The sequence below is a fragment of the Leucoraja erinacea genome, chromosome 25, assembly GCF_028641065.1.
Source record: "Leucoraja erinacea ecotype New England chromosome 25, Leri_hhj_1, whole genome shotgun sequence".
Taxonomy (NCBI): Eukaryota; Metazoa; Chordata; class Chondrichthyes; order Rajiformes; family Rajidae; genus Leucoraja; species Leucoraja erinaceus.
Window position 1 is genome coordinate 31,947,250 of NC_073401.1, and position 21,645 is coordinate 31,968,894.

Consider the following 21,645-nt stretch of genomic DNA (forward strand, 5'->3'; position numbering starts at 1 on the left):
ACCAAAGACGTACAGGTTGTGTAGGTTAATTGGCTTGATATAAGTGTAAATTGTCCCCTAGTGTGTGTAGGGATAGTGCTAGTGTGCTGGGCTCGCTGGTCGGCACGGACTCGGTGGGCCGAAGGGCCTGTTTCTGTGTTGTATCTCTAAACTAAACGAAACGTCACCTATCCATGTTCTCCACAGATGCTGCCTGACCCGCTGAGTTATGGTGCAGCAGCATCTATGGGGCGAAGGAAATAGGCAGCGTTTCGGGCCGAAACCCTTCTGGAAATAGGCAATGTTGCCTATTTCCTTAGCTCCATAAATGCTGCTATGGGTTTCGGCCCGAAACGTTGCCTAATTCCTTAGCTCCATAGATGCTGCTGCACCTGCTGAGTTACTCCAGCACTCTGTGAAACGTCACCTATCCATGTTCTCCACAGATGCTGCCTGACCCGCTGAGTTACTCCAGCACTCTGTGAAACGTCACCTATCCATGTTCTCCACAGATGCTGCCTGACCCGCTGAGTTACTCCAGCACTCTGTGAAACGTCACCTATCCATGTTCTCCACAGATGCTGCCTGACCCACTGAGTTACTCCAACACAGCAGGTTTCTTACTGGACCTTGCGGGGGGTGGGAGATTGCAACCTTTACCAGAGCCAGAGGGACAGGGACACGGGGGGATAGGGACCATGTACAGGCAGAGGGGGGGAGGAGGATAGCCTATTTGTCTACAAATAACTGTACATGCCCCCTCACACAGGGTCTTGCTTTGTGACACATTTAGAGACAGCGCTGGGCATGGAAGTTGGAAGCTCATGTTGCAGCTGTATAAGTCATTAGTGAAGCCACATTCAGAGTATTGTGTTCACTATTGGTCAGCATGTTATAGGAACAGATCATGCCAAGCTGGAAATGGTTGAGAGGAGATTTACGAGGATGTTGCCAGGACACGAGGGCCTGAGCTACAGGGAGCGGTTGGGCAGGCTAGGACTCTACTCCCTGGAGCGCAGGAGGATGAGGAATGATCTTATAGAGGTGTATAAAATCATGAGAGGAATAGATCGGGTAGATGCCCAGAGTCTCTTGCCCAGAGTAGGGGAATCGAGGACCAGAGGACACAGGTTGAAGTTGAGGGGGGAAAATTTAACAGGAACATGAGGGGTACGTTTTCCACACAGAGGGTGGTGGGTGTATGGAACGAGCTGCCAGAGGAGGTAGTTGAGGCTGGGACTATCCCAACGTTTAAGAAACAGTTAGACAGGTTCATGGATAGGACAGGTTTGGAGGGATATGGGCCGGTGGGACTAGTGTAGATGGGGCATGTTGGCCAGTGTGGGCAAGATGGGCATAAGGGCCTGTTTCCATGCTGTATCACTCTATGATACTATCTCACTTTATGTCTCTATGGCACATAGTTTTGAGTGATACAGCACGGAAACAGGCCCTTCGGCCCACCTAGTCTGCACCAACCAGCGATCCCTGCACAATAACACGACCCTACACACACACACTGGGGACAATTTACATTTACACCAAGCCAATTAATCTACAAACCTGCACGTCTTTGGAGTGCGGGAGGAAACCGAAGATCTCGGAGAAAACCCACGCAGGTCACGGGGAGAACGTGCAAACTCCGTACAGACAGCGCCCGTAGTCGGGATAGAACCCGAGTCTCTGGCGCTGTGAGGCAGCAGCTCTACCCGCTGCGCCACCGTGCTGATATCAAATATGTTTAATATCGCCCCCATGGGGCACTTTGGGGAATTTAATGCATTAAATGCGAGTTCTAGTCTCACCAATGAAACATTGAATAAATGATTCCATAACACCTCTGACCAGACAACCGTGGGGAGAGGGGGTGTCGTGTGTGTGTGAGTGTGTGTGGTGATACATGTGTGCGTGTGCGTGTGTGTGTGTGTGTGTGTGTGTTTGGGTGTGTATATGTGTGTGTGCGTGTGTGTGTGTGTGTGTATGTACGTGTGTGTGTGTGTGTGTGTGTGTGTGTGTGTGTGTATGTGTGTGTGCGTGCGTGTGTGCGTGTGTGTGTACGTGTGTGTGTGTGCGTGTGTGTGTGTGTGGGTGTGTGTGTGTGTGTGTCAATATATGTGTGTGCGTGTGTGTGTGCGTGTGTGTGTGTGTGTGTGTGTGTGTGTGTGTGTGTGTGTGTGTGTGTGTGTGTGTGTGTGTGTGTGTGTGTGCGTGTGTGTGTGTGTGGTCAATATATATGTGTGCGTGTGGTCAATATATATGTGTGCGTGCGTGTGCGTGTGTGCGTGTGCGTGTGTGCATGTGTGTGTGCGTGTATGTGCGTTAGTGTTACAGGAGTTAATCTCCAGCCTGGAGTGAACTGCTGGACTGACAAATATAGTGATATGTGTAGGAAGGAACTGCAGGTGCTGGTTTAAACCGAAGATAGACACAAAGTGCTGGAGTAACTCAACGGGACAGGCAGCATCTCTGGAGAAAAGAAATGGGTGACGTTTCGGGTCGAGGCTGAAGAATCACCTTGATCTGATCTTTCTACCCATTCATAGAAACATAGAAATTAGGTGCAGGAGTAGGCCATTTGGCCCTTCGAGCCAGCACCGCCATTCAATGTGATCACGGCTGATCATCCACAATCAGTGCCCCGTTCCTGCTTTCTCCCCATATCCCCTGATTCCGTTAGCCCTAAGAGCTAAATCTAACTCTTTTTGAAAACATCCAGTGAATCAGCCTCCACTGCCTTCTGTGGCAGAGAATTCCACAGATTCACAACTCTCTGGGTGAAAAAGTTTTTTATCACCTCAGTCCTAAATGGCCGACCCCTTATTCTCAAAGTGTGACCCCTGGTTCTGGACTCCCCATATTCCTACTTTCCAGAGATGCCATAGAGGGAGTGCAGAGAAGGTTCACCAGACTGATTCCTGGGATGGCAGGACTGTCTTATGAAGAAAGACTGGATAGACTTGGTTTATACTCTCTAGAATTTAGGAGACTGAGAGGGGGATCTTATAGAAACTTACAAAATTCTTAAGGGGTTGGACAGGCTAGATGCAGGAAGATTGCTCCTGATGTTGGGGAAGTCCAGGACAAGGGGTCACAGCTTAAGGATAAGGGGGAAATCCTTTAAAACTGAGATGAGAAGAACTTTTTTTTTCACACAGAGAGTGGTGAATCTCTGGAACTCTCTGCCACAGAGGGTAGTTGAGGCCAGTTCATTGGCTATATTTAAGAGGGAGTTAGATGTGGCCCTTGTGGCTAAGGGGATCAGAGGGTATGGAGAGAAGGCAGGTACAGGATACTGAGTTGGATGATCAGCCATGATCATATTGAATGGCGGTGCAGGCTCGAAGGGCCGAATGGCCTCTACTCCTGCACCTATTGTCTATGTTTTCTATGCTGCCTGTCTCGCTGAGTTACTCCAGCTTCTCGTATCTATTTACAGTGAAAGGGGTCCTGTATGCGTGGGGAGGGAGGGAGGGTGCAGGCAGGGTCAGCGCCTCTACGCTGTACGTCCAGCTAACTCCGGCTGTGGCCACGCACACAGCACTGGCCGGGGTCCGGTGTAACTGCAGCAGAATAAATAACGCTGAGTAGGACTGGCAGCCAACAAACACAAACTCTGGCACAGAAACTGCTGACATCGACACTGCTGGTCTCAGACACAGTATCTGTGTGCAGCTCACACCAGGGTCATTAGGTCAGAAGTGATAGAAGCAGCATTAGGCCATTCGGCCCATCAAGACTACTACACCATTCAATCATGGCTGATCTATCTCTCAGTCCTAACCCCATTCTCCTGCCTTCTCCCCATAACCCCTGACACCCGCACTAATCAAGAATCTATCTATCTCTGCCCTAAAAATATCCACTGACTTGTGGCCTCCACAGCCGTCTGTGTGGCAAAGAATTCCACAGATTCACCACCCTCTGGCTAAAGAAATTCCTCCTCATCTCCTTCCTAAAGGAACGTCCTTTAATTGTGTGTGTGTTTCTGTGTGTGGGTGTGTGTTTCTGTGTGTGTGTTTCTGTGTGCGGGTGTGTGTGTGTGTGTGTGTGTGTGTGTGTGTGTGTGTTTCTGTGTGTGTGGTGTGTGTTTCTGTGTGTGTGTGGCTGTGTGATGGGGGGTGGGTGTGTGTGTGTGTGTGTGTGGGTGTGTGTGTGTGTTTCTGTGTGTGTGTGTGTGTGTGTGTGTGTTTCTGTGTGTGTGTGTGTGTGTGTGTGTGTGTGTGTGTGTGTGTGTGTGTGTCCTGTGTGTGGGTGTGTGTGTGTGTGTTTCTGTGTGTGTGTGTGTGTGTGTTTCTGTGTGCGTGTGTGTGTGTGTGTGTGTTGAGTGTATGTTTTTGATGTGCGTGTGTGTGTGGGTCATGTATGTGTATTTGTGTGTATGTCTGTGTGTATATGGGCATGTGTTGTGTGCGTGTGCACATGTGCGTGTGCGCCTTCATGCGTGTATGGATTGGGGTCATCAATGATGGAGTGTGTAGGAAGGAACTGCAGATGCTGGTTTAAGATAAGACACAAAATGCTGGAGTAACTCAGCGGGACAGGCAGCATCTCTGGAGAGAAGGAATGGGTGACGTTTCGGGTCAAGAAGGGTCTGAAGAAGGGCTTGACCTGAAACATCACCCATTCCTTCTCTCCAGAGACGTTGCATGTCCCGCTGAGTTACTCCAGCTTTTTGTACCTTCATGTATCTGTACACTGTGGACGGCTCGATTGTAATCATGTGTTGTCTTTCCGTTGACTGGATAGCACGCAACAGAAGCTTTTCACTGTACCTCGGTACACGGGACAATAAACTAGACTGAACTGTTGCACCAGAGTGCTCCTGGTCACCGTGACCTGCCAGTGTACACAGTCTCAGTACTGGGCAAACACCAGCCAGGATTTGCCGAGCTCAGCAACAACTCAGCTCCGACACAAATCAGATGTGACTTCACTTTAGTTTAGTTTAGAGATACAGCACGAAAACAGGCCCTTCGGCCCACCGAGTCCACACCCACCAGCGATCCCCACACACTAACACGACCCTACACACACACTAGGGGACAATTTACACTTACACCACAAACCTGTACGTCTTTGGGGTGTGGGAGGAAACCGATGATCTCGGAGAAAACCCATGCAGGTCACGGGGAGAGCGTGCAAACTCCGTACAGACAGCACCCGTAGCCAGGATGGAACCCGGGTCTGTGGCGCTGTGAGGCAGCAGCTCTACCCGCTGCACCACCGTGCTGCCCAACTTAATCTTCAGCATAACGTGAAGACCAGTCTAGGTTGAGGGGGAACCTCATTGAAACTTACCGAATAGTGAAAGGCCCGGATAGAGTGGATGTGGAGAGGATGTCTCCACTAGTGGGAGAGTCTAGGACTGGAGGTCACAGCCTCGGAATTAAAGGACATTCCTTTAGCCAGATGAATCTGTGGAGGCCATGAGTCAGCCTACAGGGAGGAGGTCCAGCACCTGGCAGCCTGGTGTGCCAACAATAACCTCGTCCTCAACTCCAAGAAGACTAAGGAAATTATTGTTGACTTCAGGAAGAACAGAGGGGACAGACATACCCCCATCCATATAAACGGGACTGAGGTGGAGCGCGTCTCCAACTACAAATTCCTCGGGGTACACATCTCGGAGGATCTGTCCTGGTCCCTCAATACCTCCAAACTGATCAAATACCAGCAGCGCCTTTACTTCCTGAGGACGCTCAAGAAAGCCCACCTGTCCCCCCCAGATCCTGACCAACTTTTACCGCTGTACCATCGAAAGCATCCTGACCACCTGCTTCACGGTATGGTACAGCAGTTGCACCATAGCGGACAGGAAGGCACTACAACGGGTGGTGAAAACCGCGCAGCACATCATCGGTGCCCCACTCCCTGCCATGGATGCCCTCCACCGAAAACGGTGTCTGAGACGGGCCGGGAAGATCATCAAGGACCCTTCCCACCCCAACCATGGACTGTTTGCCCTCCTCCCATCAGGGAGGCGGTACAGGAGCCTCAGGTCTCGTACAAGTAGGATGAGGTCTCGTAAAACTCGGAGTCCCGCCGATAGATTTGTCCAGTCTCTCCGTCCACATTGTTTGCTTATTCTGTATTTTTATTTCTATATTGCACTATTACTATGGACTGACTCTAAACTGCATTTTGTTGTACCCATACTTGTATCTGTGCAATGACAATAAAGTTGAATTGAATATTTTTAAGGCAGAGAGAGATAGATTGTTGATTAGTGCGGGTGTCAGGGGTTATGGGGAGAAGGCAGGAGAATGGGGTTAGGAGGAAGAGATAGATCAGCCATGATTGAATGGCAGAGTAGACTTGATGGGCCGAATGGCCTCATTCTGCTCCTATCACTTACGAAAAGGCTGACAAGCAAACTAGAGGAACAGGTTCAGATTCAGATTTATTGTCACCTGCAACATGAAGGTACAATGATATTTGAGTCACCGTGAGGCCCATACAATTAAAATAACACAACACAATTAAAAGAAGGATAGAAGGTGACATAAACATCCCCCACAGTGATGGAAGGTGATAGGTTCAGCCAATCTCCCTCCTTTGTCCACCCGTGTTTGGGGCCGTGACTGTCCGGAGTGGTCACTACAGGCCCTCTCGCCGGGCTCGAAGCTCCGACATTGGGATGGCAGCTTGTAGTTCCCCCGAAATGGCCACTTTCTTACCGGAGACTTACCGGGGCTTCTCGATGTTACAGGCCCCAAGGAGGCCGGCTGTCAGAGCTCTTCTCCGGCGATCCCCGACAAGGGACCCGTGGCTCCAGGATGGTAAAGTCCACTCCAAGCCCGCTGCTAGAAGCTCCACAGACCACTGCTACACGATGTTAAAGTCAGCAGGCCAGTGTCCGGAGCATTCCTTCTGGCCCAGCGCCCGCTGCTCAAGCGCTGCGCCGTGTCCGGGAAAGGCCGCACCAATCCAAATTGGTCGAGGCGAAAATGCAACTAGGGGAAAAGTTGCATCTACGCTGAGGTACGTGACTGGAAACGGTGTCCCCTCTCCTCCACCCCCCCCACATACAAACGTCTTTGGAGTGTGGGAGGAAACTGGAGCCCCTGGAGAAAACCCACGCGGTCACGGGGAGAACGTGCAAACTCCGTACAGACAGCACCTGTGGTCAGGATCGATCCCGGGTCTCTGGCGCTGTGAGGCAGCAACTCTACCACTGCGCCACCGTGCCGCCCCAGTGATAAAAGGTTAAAGGTTTCTCTCTCCACAGATGCTGCCTGACCTACTGAGTGTTTGAAATTTGTAAACACATGTTTATATTTAGCAGTCATCGTTTCATTGGCCATATGGGTCAATAACTCTTAAAGATGTTTCATGGGCCTGTGCCTGAAGGCGTGCACAGTTGTACAAACACATTGTGTCAAGGAATAACAGTGTGGGCACTCTGTATGTTCCCCTCGCACACCCCATCCTTGTCTAGACAGCCACATGTGGGGCCACATCTGCCTGCTGGTATCCACACATTCAGCAATCTACATCAATAAATGATTCTCCGTCCGTGTGTGTGTGTCTGTCTGTCTGTCAGTCTGTCTCTTTCTCCCCCTGTCTGTCTGTCTGTGTGTGTGTCTGTGTCTATCTCTTTCTCTCTCTGTCTCTCTGTCTGTCTGTCTCTCTCTGTCTCTCTCTCTGTCTCTGTCTGTCTGTCTGCCTCCCTCTGTCTCTCTCTCTCTCTCTGTCTGTCTGTCTCATCTCTCTGTCTCTCTCTCTCTGTCTCTCTGTCTGTCTGTCTGTCTCTCTCTGTCTGTCTGCCTGTCTGTCTGTCTCTCTCTCTGTCTGTCTTCTCTGTCTGTCTGTCTGTGTTATTAGCTGCAGTTTACGCTTCTCAGCACAAACTCGGCGCTTGCGTGATTTCAGCAGAGAGAGAGAGAGAGAAAGAGAGAGAGAGAGAGAAGGGGGAGGAGGAGAGAAGAGAGGGGAGGAGGGAGATAGAAAATAAACAAACAGGGAGAGAGACAGAGAGAGACAGACAGACAGCAGCAGCAGCAAGAGCCGCATCCTTTGTGTAGCCGCTGTGACCGGTCACTGTGTCTCTGGGCTAGAGCGCGGCTACATTGTAGCAACTGTCCGCTACTGTAACGTTATTGTGTCGCTACTGTATCCAGCGCCGGGAGATCGCTGCGGCTGCGGCCCCCTGTCCCACATACACGCACACACACACAGTGGCAGCCGGCGGCTGGGCCATGGCAGCCGGGCCGTGTGTGAGGGGACCATGAGCCGGGCGCACAGGCCCGGGGTGATGGCGAGAGGCGAGTGCAGCTGCAGCGGCCCCGACACCGGCACCGGCCGCCCGTGACACAGCAGCGGGGACCGGGGGAGCCGAGGCCGAGGCTGAGGCCGGGGCCCGGGGATGGAGACTCTGGGCAGGTTCGAGTTCAACAGGAAGGATCTGATCGGACACGGGGCGTTCGCCGTCGTCTTCAGAGGCCGCTGCACCGAGGTAGGTAGTGGCTGGGCACGGGCTGGCACTGCGGCATGGCGGGGCTGGGGCTGGGGCTGGGGCTGGGCAGGACGGCCCCTGCACCAGGGCAGGACGGCCCCCCCCGCTCATCTCCCCCCCCCCCCCCCCCTCTCCTCCCCCCTCCCCTTCCCTCCTCCCCCCCCCTCCTCCCCCCCCCCCCCCCCCCCCCTCCCCCCCCCCCCCCCCCCCCCCCCCCCCCCCCCCCCCCCCCCCCCCCCCCCCTCTCCCTCTCTCCCTCTCCCCCCCCCCTCTTCCCCCCTCCCTCCCCCTCCCCCCCCCCCCCCCCCAGTGAGACAAGTTGGGACATGTCTACCCGTGGTTTCCTGGTCCTCTAGTAATATTGCAAATGGAACTTGAGCTGGAGGTGGAACTTCATCCCCACTTCCAACACATCCCAATTATCATTGACAAATTCAAGCGAGAGAACCAGGTCAGGTCAGGGTGCTTCACTAAACACCCAGGAATCTAATATGTGCAGGAAGGAACTGCAGGTGCTGCTTTACACTGAATATAAGACACAGAGTGCTGGAGTAACTCAGCGGGTCAGGCAGCATCTCTGGAGAGAAGGAATGGGTGACGTTTCGGGTCGAGACCCTTCTTCAGACAGGTATATTAGAAAAATTAGTTATGTTAATATAATATGGTGTAAAAGCAAGAAAAATATGTTAGAAAACTGTTTATTTGGCCAGAAATATGTTTTCTTGCAAATAGAAGCTCAAGCAGTGATTACTCACCAGTGATTTCCCAAAGTAGACATTTATAATGTGACGTCTATAACGTCTGAAGAAGGGTTTCAGCCCGAAACGTTGCCTATTTCCTTCGCTCCATAGATGTTGCCTGCTGCACCCGCTGAGTTTCTCCAGCTTTTTTGTCTACCTTCGATTTTCCAGCATCTGCAGTTCCTTCTTAAATAGACATTTATAGAAACATAGAAACATAGAAATTAGGTGCAGGTGTAGGCCATTCGGCCCTTCGAGCCTGTACCGCCATTCAATATGATCATGGCTGATCATCCAACTCAGTATCCTGTACCTGCCTTCTCTCCATACCCTCTGATCCCTTTAGCCACAAGGGCCACATCTAACTCCCTTTTAAATATAGCCAATGAACTGGCCTCAACTACCCTCTGTGGCAGAGAGTTCCAGAGATTCACCACTCTCTGTGTGAAAAAAGTTCTTCTCATCTCGGTTTTAAAGGATTTCCCCCTTATCCTTAAGCTGTGACCCCTTGTCCTGGACTTCCCCAACATCGGGAACAATCTTCCTGCATCTAGACATTATAATGTTGTTTTAAGATATTGCAGAAGGTGTACGATCACCAGGGGAATAGACAGGGTGAATAGAAAGATGTAGGAAGAATGTCATCATTGTGTATAGATATACACGCTTATACAGGAGCTTGATACCTGGAACATCCAGGTTCAGGAACAGCTACTTCCCCACAGCCATCAGACTATTAAACACATCAAACAAACTCTGAACAATAACAGCCTATTGCACTTGATCTGTTTATTTATTGTGTGTATATATGGTCTATGGTATATAGACACAATGAACTTTGATCTCCTGTTCTGTATTGTGTCTACATACTGTGTTGTGCTGCAGCAAGCAAGAATGTCATTGTCTCTGATAAAACTCTTTCTTGACTATATGACTATTAAATACTTTTGAGTGCACAGCCTTTTACCCAGAGGGAGAGGACTTAACTTACTGGTGCCTTTCCCCACGGTGGAAAGTTTTGATTCTGCTGTGGGGGGACATTTGTGTTGAACTCTATAATGTCTTGTGTCCATTTTATTCATTTATTTTTAACCTTTTTTCTATGGTTTTGTAATGGAACTTATTATTTATTTTATGTAAAGCACTTTGGTGTCAATGCGAGTTGACTTAAAACGTGCTATATAAATATACAGAGTAGGGGAATCGAGAACCAGAGGACATAGGTTTATGGTGAGAGGGGGAGGATTTAATTAGGGACCCGAGGGGCAACGTTTTCACACAGTGGGTGGGTGCACGGAACGAGCTGCTGGACGGAGGAGGTAGTTGAGGCTGGGACGATCGCAACATTTAAAAGACATGTGGATAGGACAGGTTAGGAGGGATATATGGGCCAAATGGGACTAGTTTAGATGGGGCGAGTCGGTTAGCATGGACATGTTGGGCCGAAGGGCTTGTTTCCGTGCTCTGTGGCTCTAAGTATATGAAATATAATTGGGGTTTTTTTTTTTCCAGAAACATGACTGTGAAGTTGCCATTAAATGTATTAACAAGAAAAACTTAATCAAATCTCAAACCCTTCTGGGAAAGGAAATAAAGATATTGAAGGTAAGGTTGTGGCCAAGGGTTTGGATCTGTGGGATGTTGGGGCTTTGTTTTAAACCTGTGGTTTCACCAACAAGAGTTATTATTTGCTATTTTTTCAGGAACTGAAGCACGATAATATTGTGGCACTCTATGACTTCCAGGTAACCGCATGTTTACATTGGTTGAAAGGTTGGAGGCTTTAGATTTTACTTTCCGGGATAAGTGCAGAAGCAGGCCCTTCGGCCCATCGAGTCCTGTCTTATGAAGAAAGACTGGATAGACTTGGTTTATACTCTCTAGAATTTAGGAGATTGAGAGGGGATCTTATAGAAACTTACAAAATTCTTAAGGGGTTGGACAGGCTAGATGCAGGAAGATTGTTCCCGATGTTGGGGAAGTCCAGGACAAGGGGTCACAGCTTAAGGATAAGGGGGAAATCCTTTAAAAACCGAGATGAGAGGAACTTTTTTCACACACAGAGAGTGGTGAATCTCTGGAACTCTCTGCCACAGAGGGTAGTTGAGGTTAGTTCATTGGCTATATTTAAGAGGGAGTTAGATGTGGCCCTTGTGGCTAAGGGGATCAGGGGGTATGGAGAGAAGGCAGGTACGGGATACTGAGTTGGATGATCAGCCATGATCATATTGAATGGCGGTGCAGGCTCGAAGGGCCGAATGGCCTACTGCTGCACCTAATTTCCATGTTTCTATGTTTGTGACGGCCAGCGATCACACTAGCACAGTGGTTGTTAACCTGGGTGTGGTGACCACCTATGGGGGTCGTATGGGGCTTTGCCAGGGGTCACGAAGGGGACACAAATAACAATAGACAATAGGTACAGGAGTAGGCCATTTGGCCCTTCGAGCCAGCACTGCCATCCAATCCCCAATCTGTACCCTGTTCCTGCCTTCTCCCCATATCCCCTGACTGTGCTATTTTTAACATATCATTTGTTGAGCTCATGTTTGGGAACCTAACAAAGGTACATCCCATACACAGTATTTTGCTCATATATGTGCATACTGGTGCCAACAGCACTAGCACCATCCTACACACACTAGGGGACAATTTACAATTTCACCGAAGCCAATTAACCTACAAACCCGCACGTCTTTGGAATGTGGGGGGAAACCGGAGTGCCCGGAGAAAACCCACGCAGGTCACGGGGAGATCGTGCAAACTCCGTACAGACGGCACCCGTCGTCAGGATCGAACCAGGGTCTCTGGGGCTGTGAGGCAGCAGCTCTACCCGCTGCGCCACCGTGCCACACCGCAACTGTAAATCTGAAATAAAACAGAAAATGGGATATTTAGTGTGCTGAGACAGCCTCTGTGGGGAAACATTTGTCAGGTTTCAAATTTCACCAGAACCAGCTTTTTTGATTAGTGCAGGAGTCAGGGGTTACGGGGAGAAGGCAGGAGAATGGGGATGAGAGGGAGAGATAGACCAGCCATGATTGAATGGCGGAGTAGACTTGATGGGCCGAATGGCCTAATTCTGTTCCTAGAAGTTATGAATTAATTAAATTATTTCATGGTTTTAATCTGATATTGGTGTTGTCATCAACTTTGTGTGTGTTCCCTGGTTTAGTTTAAAGATTCAACGGCCTAGTCATTTAATCTGAAGAAGGGTTTCGGTCCGAAACGTTGCCTATTTCCTTCGCTCCATAGATGCTGCTGCACCCGCTGAGTTTCTCCAGCATTTTTGTGTACCATTGAATCAGCCTTGCTTGTTCATTATTGCTGGTGATTTAAACAATATTTTTAAACTGTATTATTAAAAGATATTTTATGTTTTGACTAGTGTAGCTGAGACAGTGTGGGCAAGTTGGGCCAAAGGGCCTGTTTCCACACTGTCACTCTGACAACCTAAGTCCCCCATATCTTGTAATATAGATTTGAAGTTATTCAGCAGAATGTTTTAACTATGTTGAGAAGTTAATGTATAAGGTGTGGTGTATTGTAACCTTTGAAGATTGGTGTCGGAAGGAACTGCAGGCTGGAGTAACTCAGCGGGACAGGCAGCATCTCTGGAGAGAAGGAATGGGTCGGGTTTCAAGCCGAGACCAGACTGAATCTCAGTCTGAAGAAGGGTCTCATACTGTATCATCACCTAGAGATGCTGCCTGTCCCGCTGAGTTACTCCAGCATTTTAACTATATAACTATATAACAATTACAGCACGGAAACAGGCCATCTCGACCCTTCTAGTCCGTGCCGAACACACAATCTCCCCTAGTCCCATACACCTGCGCTCAGACCATAACCCTCCATTCCCTTCCCATCCATATGCCTATCCAATTTATTTTTAAATGATAAAAACGAACCTGCCTCCACCACCTTCACTGGAAGCTCATTCCACACAGCTACCACTCTCTGAGTAAAGAAGTTCCCCCTCATGTTACCCCTAAACTTCTGTCCCTTAATTCTCATGTCATGTCCCCTTGTTTGAATCTTCCCTACTCTCAGTGGGAAAAGCTTTTCCACGTCAACTCTGTCTATCCCTCTCATCATTTTAAAAACCTCTATCAAGTCCCCCCTTAACCTTCTGCGCTCCAAAGAATAAAGACCTAACTTGTTCAACCTTTCTCTGTAACTTAGTTGCTGAAACCCAGGCAACATTCTAGTAAATCTCCTCTGTACTCTCTCTATTTTGTTGAGTCTTATCTTTTTATACCTGTCCTGTTGAACCTTCTTCAGGCTGGTGGGTGGAGACAGGTGTCGGGGGGGGGGGGGGGGGGGGGGGGGGGGGGGGGACTGCACTCTCTGACCAGGCTGAGTGGGAAGTAACGGGCCTGCTAGATGCTCCTAGTGTGTCTGGTGTCTTCACCAGTGTGTGGGGCCCAGGAACTGGCATCTTATGCAGGGATTTAATCCAATGTCACCTCCTAATCTCTGCACCTCTTTCTCTGTCTTTCACAGGAAATGGCAAATTCCGTCTACCTGGTGATGGAGGTGAGTTGCACCACACAGCAGGCCCTTCGGCCCGACTCGTCCGTGCCGACTAACATGTCCCATTCACACCAGTCCCACAAGCCAGCATTCCATCCCTCTCCGTCCAAACCTTGTCCTATCCATGTACCTGCTTCTTAAATGTTGGGATAGTCCCAGCCTCAACTACGTCCTCCGGCAGCTCGTTCCACACACTGTGTGAAAAAGCTGCCCCTCAGATTCCAATTAAATCTTTCCCCTCTCACCTTAAACTCATGTCCTCTGGTTTTAGATTCCCCAACCCTGGGGGGAAAACAAATGTGTGGCCTTCCACCTTGTATGTGTCCATTATGGGTTTATAAAACCCTACATGGTTCCCTCACAGCCTACCACACTCCAGAATAAACTAACCACCCAATCCTGCCTTACAGTTCAATCCCACCAACTCCAAAACTTCACACAGCCTTCCCACAGTTTGGTGCCCAGCCCTGTCCAAGTGTAACATGACATCACAACCTCTGTACTTAATGTGAACCAAGAAACTGCAGATGCTGGTTTACAAAAGAAGATACAGAGTGCTGGAGTAACTCAGCGGGTCAGGCAGCATCTGTGGAGAACATGGATAGGTGACGTTTCACAGAGTGCTGGAGTAACTCAGCGGGTCAGGCAGCATCTGTGGAGAACATGGATAGGTGACGTTTCACAGAGTGCTGGAGTAACTCAGCGGGTCAGGCAGCATCTGTGGAGAACATGGATAGGTGACGTTTCACAGAGTGCTGGAGTAACTCAGCGGGTGCAGCAGCATCTATGGAGCTAAGGAAATAGGCAACGTTTCGGGCCGAAACCCAGAAGGGTTTCGGCCCGAAACGTTGCCTATTTCCAGAAGGGTTTCGGCCCGAAATGTTGCCTATTTCCTTAGCTCCATAGATGCTGCTGCACCATAACTCAGCGGGTCAGGCAGCATCTGTGGAGAACATGGATAGGTGACGTTTTGGGTTTGGGGACCCTTCTTCAGACTGGTCCTAAGAAATTCCAAGAATCACCTATCCATGTTCTCCACAGATGCTGCCTGACCCGCTGAGTTACTCCAGCACTCTGTGAAACGTCACCTATCCATGTTCTCCACAGATGCTGCCTGACCCGCTGAGTTACTCCAGCACTCTGTGAAACGTCACCTATCCATGTTCTCCACAGATGCTGCCTGACCCACTGAGTTACTCCAGCACTCTGTGAAACGTCACCTATCCATGTTCTCCACAGATGCTGCCTGACCCACTGAGTTACTCCAGCACTCTGTGAAACGTCACCTATCCATGTTCTCCACAGATGCTGCCTGACCCACTGAGTTACTCCAGCACTCTGTGAAACGTCACCTATCCATGTTCTCCATAGATGCTGCCTGACCCACTGAGTTACTCCAGCACTCTGTGAAACGTCACCTATCCATGTTCTCCAGACCTCCACGAGTAATAAATGGAGGACATGTCACCCTGACCTCCACTTCCCCTGCCGAGGTCATAAAGTCATAAGGAATAGGGGTAGAATTAGGCCATTCGGCCCATCAAGTCTACTCCACCATTCAATCATGGCTGATCTATCTCTCCCTCCTAACCCCAATCTCCTGCCTTCTCCCCATAACCCCTGACACCCGCACTCATCAAGAATCTATCTATCTCTGCCTTAAAAATATCCACTGACTTGTGGCCTCCACAGCCGTCTGTGGCAAATAATTCCACAGATTCACCACCCTCTGGCTAAAGAAATTCATAGAAACATAGAAACATAGAAATTAGGTGCAGGAGTAGGCCATTCGGCCCTTTGAGCCTGCACCGCCATTCAATATGATCATGGCTGATCATCCAACTCAGTATCCCGTATCCCAGTATCATATGCCTTCTCTCCATACCCCCTGATCCCCTTTAGCCACAAGGGCCACATCTAACTCCCTCTTAAATATAGCCAATGAACTGGCCTCAACTACCCTCTGTGGCAGAGAGTTCCAGAGATTCACCACTCTCTGTGTGAAAAAAGGTCTTCTCATCTCGGTTTTAAAGGATTTCCCCCTTATCCTTAAGGTGTGACCCCTTGTCCTGGACTTCCCCAACATCGGGAACAATCTTCCTGCATCTAGCCTGTCCAACCCCTTAAGAATTTTGTAAGTTTCTATATTCCTCCTCATCTCCTTCCTAATCGAAAGTCTTTTAATTCTGAGGCTGTGCCCTCTAGTCCTAGACTCTCCCACTAGTGGAAACATCCTCTCCACATCCACTCTATCCAGGCCTTTCACTATTCTGTACGTTTCTGCTCCACAGGGTGAAGCTCCTGAGGGTGGGGTTTGTTGTCACCCTGCCTGCCATGCTGGCCAGCGGGTCTACGAGATTCCACCTCCTCTCTGGGTGTCACCTTTAGAAGGATGAGAGGGGATCTCATTGAAACATATAAGATTATTAAGGGCTTGGACACGCTAGAGGCAGGAACCATGTTCCCGATGTTGGGGGAGTCCAGAACCGGGGGCTACAGTTTAAGAATAAGGGGTAAGCCACTTAGAACGGAGACGAGGAAACACTTTTTCTCACAGAGAGTGGTGAGTCTGTGGAATTCTCTGCCTCAGAGGGCGGTGGAGGCCTGTTCTCTGGATACTTTCAAGAGAGAGCTAGATGGGGCTCTTAAAAATAGCGGAGTCAGGGGATATGGGGAGAAGGCAGGAATGGGGTACTGATTGGGGATGATCAGCCATGATCACATTGAATGGCGGTGCTGGCTCGTAGGGCCGAATGGCCTCTAATCCTGCACCTATTGTCTATTGTCTGGGACCGGGGGGGGGGTCTCTCTGCTCCCGTTGACGGGTTGAGTCTCGTGATGTTGGGGTACACTCACTGAACCGGCTGTGATTTGTTTTTCAGTATTGCAACGGGGGAGACCTAGCCGATTACCTGCAACGTAAGTCCACTCTTGTGATCCCAGCCAGACTGTCCATCCTGGGGTTAAAGGCTGCGACTGTCTACCCTATCTACCAGGCACGTGCCGTCAAGGTAGGCAAGGTAGGCAGTGCCCACCCTGACTAAAATTATTAAATGGCCATTATTTTATATACATAAAACATATATAAAATGGTCATAAATAGTAAAGTGGGAGAATTACGCTTCCCCAAGAGATCGTTCTCTGAGGGAGGCATAATTCTCTGGTGCCTTTCATCCTCAGTATATTTAAAACGTGGACGTATGTGCTACTCACGTGCCGGTGACGCTACTTCAAGCCGTCAGTAGCAACCGTCCGTAAAGCAGCTGAAATCCTGCCTTTACACCGTGGACCGCGTGCATGAGTTGCGCTGCTCGCTGTACATGGCCACCAGCCGACTGCGCAGGTTTGTTGGCGGGTTTTTCAAAGCTGGACAGTGACTACCTGGAGAGTTTCTCGAAGCAAACTTACGAGGGAAAAAAAACAAAATAATTTAACATGGTGGACCAACGCCGGAACTTAAAGAACGTGAGAGAGGAGATTTACTAGAATGAGATACAGAGGAGATTTACTAGAATGTTGCCTGGGTTTCAACAACTAAGTTACAGAGAAAGGTTGAATAAGTTAGGTCTTTATTCTTTGGAGCGCAGAAGGTTAAGGGGGGACTTGATAGAGGTTTTTAAAATGATGAGAGGGATAGACAGAGTTGATGTGGACAAGCTTTTTCCTTTGAGAATAGGGAAGATTCAAACAAGAGGACATGACTTCAGAATTAAGGGACAGAAGATTAGGGGGAATATGAGGGGGAACTTCTTTACTCAGAGAGTGGTAGCGGTGTGGAATGAGCTTCCAGTGGAAGTGGTGGAGGCAGGTTCGTTGGTATAATTTAAAAATAAATTGGATAGGCATATGGATGAGAAGGGAATGGAGGGTTATGGTATGAGTGCAGGCAGGTGGGACTAAGGGGGGAAAGAAAAATTGTTCGGCACGGACTTGTAGGGCCGAGATGGCCTGTTTCCGTGCTGTAATTGTTATATGGTTACATGGTTAACGTCAACAGCGCAAAGGAACAAAAATGATGAGAACATTTAAAACAGCTTGGTACAACAGGAAACACAGAGAGAAGAATGGGTTTTGTGTACAAATAATATGGGAAGGACATTTCTTTCAGCTGTATGTTTGTAAATACTTTATTAAGAGATAGGACCAATTGCTTGATAAAAGTCGAGAGAACATTCTGCGCATGCGCGGTTTCCAAGATTTTTAAAAGCCACTGCCCACCCAGACTAATTACTGAAGGCACGTGCCTGCCATCTACACCTCTCGTCAGTGGATATACTTCCATCAGCTCTCCGCCACACATGAAAAACAATCCCCCCCGTAGCCTTGCCACCCACCCACCTCACAGTCATCCAGCACAGCAAGAGGCCCTTCGGCCCTACTTGCCCATGCCGACCAAGATGCCGAAACGTCACCTATTCCTTCGCTCCATAGACGCTGCCTCACCCGCTGAGTTTCTCCAGCATGTTTGTCCACCTAGTACAGTACATGTTGGGTGGTGTGGGCAAGTCGGGCCAAGGGGCCGAGCTTCCTCCGTGGCTCTGTGACATGAGGGAGTCTTGCTGCGTCTGGGTAAAGGGCAGCGTGGGTGTGGGTGGGGGCGCTGATGGTCTGTTTGTGTTCTAGTGAAGGGGACTCTGAGTGGCTATCCATGTTCTCTCACTAGATGCTGCCTGCACCGCTGAGTTACTCGCAGCACTCTGTGAAACTTCCACCTATCCATGCTTCTCCACAGATGCTCGCCTGACCCGCATGATAGTTACTCCAGCACTCTGTGAAACGTCATCTATCCATGTTCTCCAGAGATGCTGCCTGACCCGCTGAGTTACTCCAGCACTCTGTGAAACGTCACCTATCCATGTTCTACAGAGATGCTGCCTGACCCGCTGAGTTACTCCAGCACTCTGTGAAACGTCACCTATTCCATGTTCTCCACAGATGCATGCCCTTAACCCGCTGAGTTACTCCTCACATACCTCTGTGAAACGTCACCATTCCATGTTCTTCTCCACGGTTGCCTTTGACTTGAGGCCGACCTCGTTGAGGTTAACCCCAGCACTCTGTTTCTCTCTTATTGTGATTTGGGGCATGGCTTTATGGAGGTGCCATGGTGACGGTTGTGTGTTGCGGGTGCAGTGCAGTATCTCTGGTTGAGCGCAAGTGGGTGGCTCCAGGGACGGACTGGATTTAGGCCACGGGAGTTTGGACCACGCGTTGCCTGGTCTTGTGGGGTGGCCGCGCTGTCCAGCTGACAGACTGGCTGTGGGCCTCTAACCTTGAGAGCGGCCTGCTGGTGTATCGACAGCTGTGATCTTTGGGTTTGCACCTCTACCTCCAGTCGCAAGCATCTGGCTTGCGGCGACATTGTGCGGATCGCCATTGTACATGGTGAGTGTCCTGCGATGCGTGTCACGGGGAGAACGTGCAAACTCCACACAGACAGCACCGCCGAGGCACAGGATCAGAATCGGTCGGTCTCTGGCCGCGGTGAGGGGCAGGCAGCTCTCGCCGTGCTGCGCGGCCGTGGCCGCCTGGTTCTGGTAGTACATCCGTACTAAATCATTATCCCCCCTATTCAGCAGGTTGGGTACGGCACGGTGGCTGCTGCGGGTAGTAGCTGGCTGCAGTCACTGCGCCATTAGACCTCAGGATCCATCCTGGCTACGTGCAGATGGGGCGCAAGCGGTTGGATGCTTTCTGCCTGTTGGGGCGCCAGAGACCCGGTGGGACTCCTGAGGGACGGTGCTGTCCTGTGTGAGTTTGCACGTGGTCTCCCCGTGACCTGCGTGGGTTTTCTTCTCAGTGCTGCTCCGGTTTCCTCCCACCCACACTTCCCACGGCTTCCACACCACACCACCACACACACACCACACGCGCACACAACCACACCACACCACGCACGGCACGAAAACAGGTCACCGCACACACACACGGTCACACACACACACCACAGCTCACACCGCCACACACACACACACACACACCGCAACGCAGCACGCGCACACACGTGCAACACACACGCACACCACGACACGCCACCGCTTCCGCGCTCACACACACTCACGCACGCTGCACGTCACACACACACACACCGCACACACACGCACACACACGCACGCACACACACACCACTCACGTGCACACACATACACACACGCTACCTTGCACCACACACACCCACTCACTTGCGCACACACACACACACTGCACACACACACACGCACAACGTGCACCTCACGCACGTCTTCACACGCATCTTTAATCATACTCACAACACACACACCACACACACTACACCACCCACGTGCCACACAAACGCTGCACGGCACACACACACACACACAACTCACGTGCACACACCACTGCATCATGTTTATAAACCACTATCAGGTCTCCCCCTCAACCTCTGTTGCTCCAGAGATTTGGCCGAAACTTGGCCTATTTCCATGTAGAGTTCGGACCTGATACAAAAAACGATGCTGGTTCTTATGATGATAGACAGCACAATGCTGCTGCCATTAACTCCGCGTGTCAGGCACATCTGTGGAGAACATGGATAGTGTGACGTTTCCACAAAGTATAAACCAGCATCTGCAGTTCCTTCCTACACACCAAGTCTATCGTTAGGGCTGGCTACGGTGGCACAGCGGGTAGAGTTGGCTGCCTCACAGCGGGCCAAGAGACCCGGGTTTCGATCCCTCCTGACACACTAGGTGCTGTCTGTATGTTCCACGTGAGTCCTTGTAGCTGAGTCGTTGGGGTGTTGAGTCTGGCTGTTGGTTGGACTGTGACCTCGTGTCTCTGTGTGTCTCCGCCAGGCACCAGAGGTGATCATGTCCCAGAACTATGATGCCAAGGCAGACTTGTGGAGTATCGGGACAATTGTGTACCAGTGCTTGACTGGCAAAGCCCCCTTCCAGGTAAGTGTCACCGTGGCCCGCGCGCCCCTCCTCAACGCAATGACATCACGGCGGTGAAGTTGCTGCCTCACAGCGAGCGCCAGAAACACGGGTTCGTTCCCGACCACGGGCGCTGTTTGCACGTTCTCCCCGTGACTTGCGTGGGTTTTCTCCGAGATCTTTGGTTTCCTCCCACACTCCAAAGACGTACAGGTTTGTGGGTTAATTAGCTCGGTGTAAGTGTAAATTGTCCCTAGTGTGTGTGTAAGATAGTGTTAGTATGCGGGGATCGCCGGCCAGTTCAGACTAGGAGGGCTGAAGGGCCTGTTTCTGCGCTGTATCTCCAAAGAGCACCGGTGCTGGTGAGGGGGGGCATTGGGGCAACTGTTGTTTGAGGGGCTGTGATGGTTCTGGGTGACGGTGGAATGATTGAAAGTTTCCCATTCTCTCTCAGGCCAACAGTCCACAGAACCTCCGCCTATTCTACGAGAAAAACAAGACCTTGATCCCAAAGTAAGTCCAACGACACTTCCCTGATGTTGTGAGGCTGGGTGTTAGACACGGCCCCTGGCCACAGATTGTCTCCTGACCAGAGGCTATATGGTGTGGCTTTTGGGACTTCGAACACGGGGCTAGGACAGTGAATGTTCGACCCTCTGGGGAGTGTTGTGTAGAGCAAAGGAGGGATCTAGCAGTACAGGTGGTACCCATTGGTGCCTTGAAGGTGGAGGTCTCAGGTATATAAGGTGTTCGAACTAAGGCTCTTGGTAGCTTTGGCCTTTCATCAGTCAAGAAGTATTGAGGAGAGGATTTAGGGAGTGGCGCAATGGTAGGGGTAGGGGGGGTGTGGGAATAGGTAAGGAGGGGGAATAGGGGTATGGTGGGGAGGGGAGGGGTGGGAGGGGATGGTTGAGTGGAGGGGGGGTATGGGTCGGGGTGGCGTTGGGGGGGTAAGTAGTTCATGGGTGTGTTGCTGACAACTCGTCTGTGTGCTGCCTGCAGGTCTTCCCGAGAGGAGAACATCCGACTCCATCAGTCT

The 21,645-nt window shown here is 50.4% G+C and overlaps 1 protein-coding gene across 1 annotated transcript; it reads left to right on the forward strand.

Moving 5' to 3' along the window:
- The first annotated feature begins 7,937 nt into the window (after positions 1 to 7,937).
- Positions 7,938 to 21,123, forward strand: LOC129709272 (serine/threonine-protein kinase ULK1-like). The gene is made up of 9 exons (XM_055655538.1): positions 7,938 to 8,434; positions 10,687 to 10,779; positions 10,878 to 10,919; positions 13,681 to 13,713; positions 16,593 to 16,739; positions 16,974 to 17,053; positions 19,046 to 19,247; positions 20,526 to 20,627; positions 21,061 to 21,123. The coding sequence occupies exons 1-9, from the start codon at positions 8,345 to 8,347 to the stop codon at positions 21,121 to 21,123; spliced, it is 852 nt and encodes a 283-aa protein (XP_055511513.1). The 5' UTR covers positions 7,938 to 8,344.
- The last annotated feature ends 522 nt before the right edge of the window (positions 21,124 to 21,645 follow it).